This window comes from Pteropus vampyrus, unplaced genomic scaffold (assembly GCF_000151845.1).
Source record: "Pteropus vampyrus isolate Shadow unplaced genomic scaffold, Pvam_2.0 Scaffold43, whole genome shotgun sequence".
In the NCBI taxonomy this organism is placed as follows: Eukaryota; Metazoa; Chordata; class Mammalia; order Chiroptera; family Pteropodidae; genus Pteropus; species Pteropus vampyrus.
The window spans coordinates 8,810,631-8,814,511 of record NW_011888824.1 but is presented as its reverse complement, the minus strand read 5'-3'; the positions used below and the strand labels follow the sequence as shown (position 1 = coordinate 8,814,511).

The 3,881-nt window shown below is 30.3% G+C and overlaps 1 protein-coding gene across 1 annotated transcript in view; it reads right to left on the bottom strand.

The window, feature by feature from the left end:
* The window catches only part of TBC1D32 (TBC1 domain family member 32), a 174,437-nt gene that overhangs the window by 22,558 nt on the left and 147,998 nt on the right, over positions 1–3,881 (bottom strand). The window contains exon 31 of the mRNA XM_011358802.2: positions 2,545–2,685. Within this exon, the coding sequence (XP_011357104.1) occupies positions 2,545–2,685 (141 nt within the window). The remainder of the gene's footprint in view (positions 1–2,544; positions 2,686–3,881) is intronic.

Below are 3,881 nucleotides of genomic sequence, written 5' to 3'. Positions count from 1 at the left end.
CAAAGCAATGATATATACTCAAAACAAAATGATTAGCTCACAAAGGGAGCCATTAAAAAGGCTTTTATACATTACATAATTTAAGAAACATAATAACATTACTGCTCGGAAATAATATAGTGGTTTTTATTAGGCAAATCTGCTTGCTACATGTAAGCAGTTTCAAATGGATAAAGATATATCAAATTGGATAAAGAGATGACAAAATGTTAGATAGCAAACTGATACAGTGGGGCCTGAGGTACTGTAGGTTTTACCACAGTCTTTGGTAGTTCATTTGTAAATTAAAGGATATATGTTAAGAACTAGCAAATGATTGGAGGTATTAGACAATATATATTGTATTAATCAAGATTAGATGGGCAAAAAAAGAACTCTCAGGAACCTATTGATCCCTGGCTTGAATATTTAGAAGAATTGAAAGAATGGACCGTTGAGTTTATAGTAAATATTTAAGTAATTACTTTCAACCAAAATTAAACATATTGCAATTCTAAATTCCCAGAAGTGTTTTAAGTACATAGTAAGAGTTAGAATTGGCTGGGGAAGAGTGTTCCTTTCTACTACATGCAATTCTTTGCTATATTTAGACTTATTAACTACAGGAAATGTAAAACTCAACAAGTGGAGTAACTTGATGCAAGTAAATGCAGTAAATGACATAAGGGCTCTTCAAAATAAGTATAAAAGCATATGTCATAATGTTAAAAACTATGTCTGATTAAGAGGGAAAGTGTTCCAGTAAGACGAATCCATGGGAATGAGGGAATGAGTTCACTATTAAGAAATCTATTAATATGTCATATAAACAAGTCAAATAAGTTCTAAGATCAAGATACTCTTAACCATACAGGGACTTGACAAAATTCAAAATTTTCACTTGATTAAAAGGAAATAAAATTCAATACTTTACATAGAATAGAAAGATTCTTCCATAGCATGACACGGAATAACTGTCTCCAATGAATAGTTACTACTTAATGGTGAAATCTGAATGATTTCCAAATAATTAAGGTCTAAAACAAGTAAGTCATTATTATTTAGAATTATTCTGGAAAAAAATATATAATTTAGTGAAAAATTGAAGCAGAAAAGAAGTACATTAGCAAGTTGGAAGAAAAAAATTAATACAAATCTAGAAAAAAATGTATGACCTTATGAATATAAAAAATGACTGACTTCACTAATTAATAATCAAAGAGAAAAATTAAAAGAGAGCTCTCAAGCTACACTAATTAGAAATATCTGTAATGAGAAATGCACCACATATATATGAAAAAAAACTACTACAACTTTCGTAAAATATAATACAAAGAAAATAAGTGAAAAAATTTATTGTTCCTAGGAAGGTTGAGTGAACTGTGCAAAATTACTTTAAAGTATACATAAATAGAAATAGCTAACTTAACTTTTTTAGGGAGAGTTAGGAAATAAATGGTAGGCTTACTCTTATCCAATATTAAGACATCATATAAAGTTACAATACAGCAGCAAATAATACAATTTTAAATAAAATTACAAAAGTAAATAATAGTCCATTATGATAGTAAATAAGTAAAATATGTAACTCAGGAATTGATTTGAGTAGTGGGGGTTGCATTTAAAGAATATGTACATATTAATAAGAAGCACACTGAGACAGGTGAGCAATTAATAAAATTCAACTAGTTAAAATTATGGAATGCTAATCAACCTCACTAATGGTAAAAAAACAAAACAAAACACAAAATTTGAAAATGAGAAAGAATTTTCACTTATTAATTTAGTGATTAGTTTTGAAGTAGCCAAATATCCAGTTCTGAAGAATAGATACTTCATTTATGTTAGAAGAGTAAAATCAAAGTGATTTCACAATATGCAACAAGAGTATTAAAAGTATTCAAATCTTTTGATTAACTATTTCTAATTTCTGGGACTAAGACTTAAAGATTTAATTCTAAAAGCAGAAAAAAGTTTAAGCTCTAAAATATTTATTTTAGCCCAATTATATATCATGAGAAAATAATCCACACTTCTACTAACGAAGGACTGGCTATGCACAGGAAGGAGACATCTGCGGCCATTGCATGTGACCACATGCACAGTGCTAGGTCCTAGGAAAATCATTAAGCCTTCCCAGATCCCAACAGCAGAAACAGAATGCTACACTTTCCTTTTAGATAAGATATAGTATTTCACGTACCAGATACTCAGTGTGGATAAGAATTCTTGCTCTCAATTACTTAATCCTTAAATTAGCCTATGAAGCAGATATTATTGCCACTAAAAAGCCTACATGTCAAGACTTTTAGAATGTCTATGTCTTTGAATAGCTGAACTTGAACTCAAATTCTATGATTGCCAAAGATCTACTATAAAGTAAACCTCTATATTATAATATACCTAAAGAGAAAAGGTCAGTTTAGGGATCTAAACACAAACGTACAAATAGTTATGAAAATGATTTTATTTAAATGTATTTCCTATATATTTGATGAGAATGTAGTATTCTTTAAGGAGACTGAGATCTGGGAGTTTAAGAAATGCTACTCTGTAATGGATTACCTGTGATGGTGCAAAACCAGACATGTGGAAAGCTGAAAACACAAGTGGCACCTCTGCCTTCAGTAGCATTTCAATATAGTGAGTGCTGCAAAAATATATTGGATGGATGCCAGATTCTATAGTGTCAATAGGTAGGTACCTCTGCATAAAAGAAAGAAATTGAGAATTAGTAAATATGCAGCTAATTTAAAATACTCTGAATATATGTATAATAGTGGTACAAGAATTGTATATATATGTATATGCAGTATCAATGTTGTATCAAAAATGACACATTTAGAGTGGTCTGCTAAGAAATGGTGGCAATAGATTAATTAATTAACAAGTCATTATTATGTAATAGACTCTTGAATATAAGGCAAGAGTTCTACTCTTATAGCTTATACTCTGCTGTAAGAAATTATGCCATATTTTTTGGTAACCAATACAAACTCCTACCACCAAGAAAATATGCTAATGACTGCTCTTAGTAACCACAGTAAATTCAGTTATAATAAAGTTTTATTAATTGGTCTATTAAGTCCCATTTCATGACCCTAATTCATAGTAAATGGTATTCATAAAGCTAGATCGATGACAGATCTGAGCCACATGAATAAAACAGAGACTTCTAAATCATCAATTTATAAATTATGTTTGTTATACTTTGTGTTTTGATGCATTTTGCTTAGTCGCAACTGTCTAAAATAATGGTAACTCTTAAAAAAGATAACTTAATAAAGATAACTCTTAATAAAGATAACTCCAAATAAAATCCAGAATATTGGATTTAGCAGAACACAGGTAGAATAAGAGCATTTGCTATGTTACCTATACAACATATCAACTAATATATAAACTATGCTAAAATTGTGAAAAAAATCATCAGTAAAAACTTTTGGCTTGGGATATACTAGAAAGTGGCATAATATGAAACAAAGACTTCATAAAATAATGAACCCTGAGAATATTTTACTTCGATGATTAAAAATAAAAGCTATGTGCTTTAAAAATAATGAAATGTAGTAAGCAGTTTTTTAGTTTTTCCTACTTTTTTAGGTAACTCTGATGAGTCATTTTATTCCTGACACTAAGAAAAATATAGTTCTATGTGGCTATAGAGATTAAACAGGAAGAGCCAATTAGAAAGACAATGCTCCAAACCAATCCGAACTGATCCAACCAGTCCCTTCCAGTCCAGTCCTACACTCTAGGGATCTGTGGGCTGAGGACGGGGCATGCTTGAGCACTACAGTGAACCTGTGCCCTGTGCGGCATGTGCATCATGCAGATAGGTGAACAAAAAACGTTGAAGACCTTCTTTTTAATTTGGTTCTGTAATTCTATAAAACATAAAT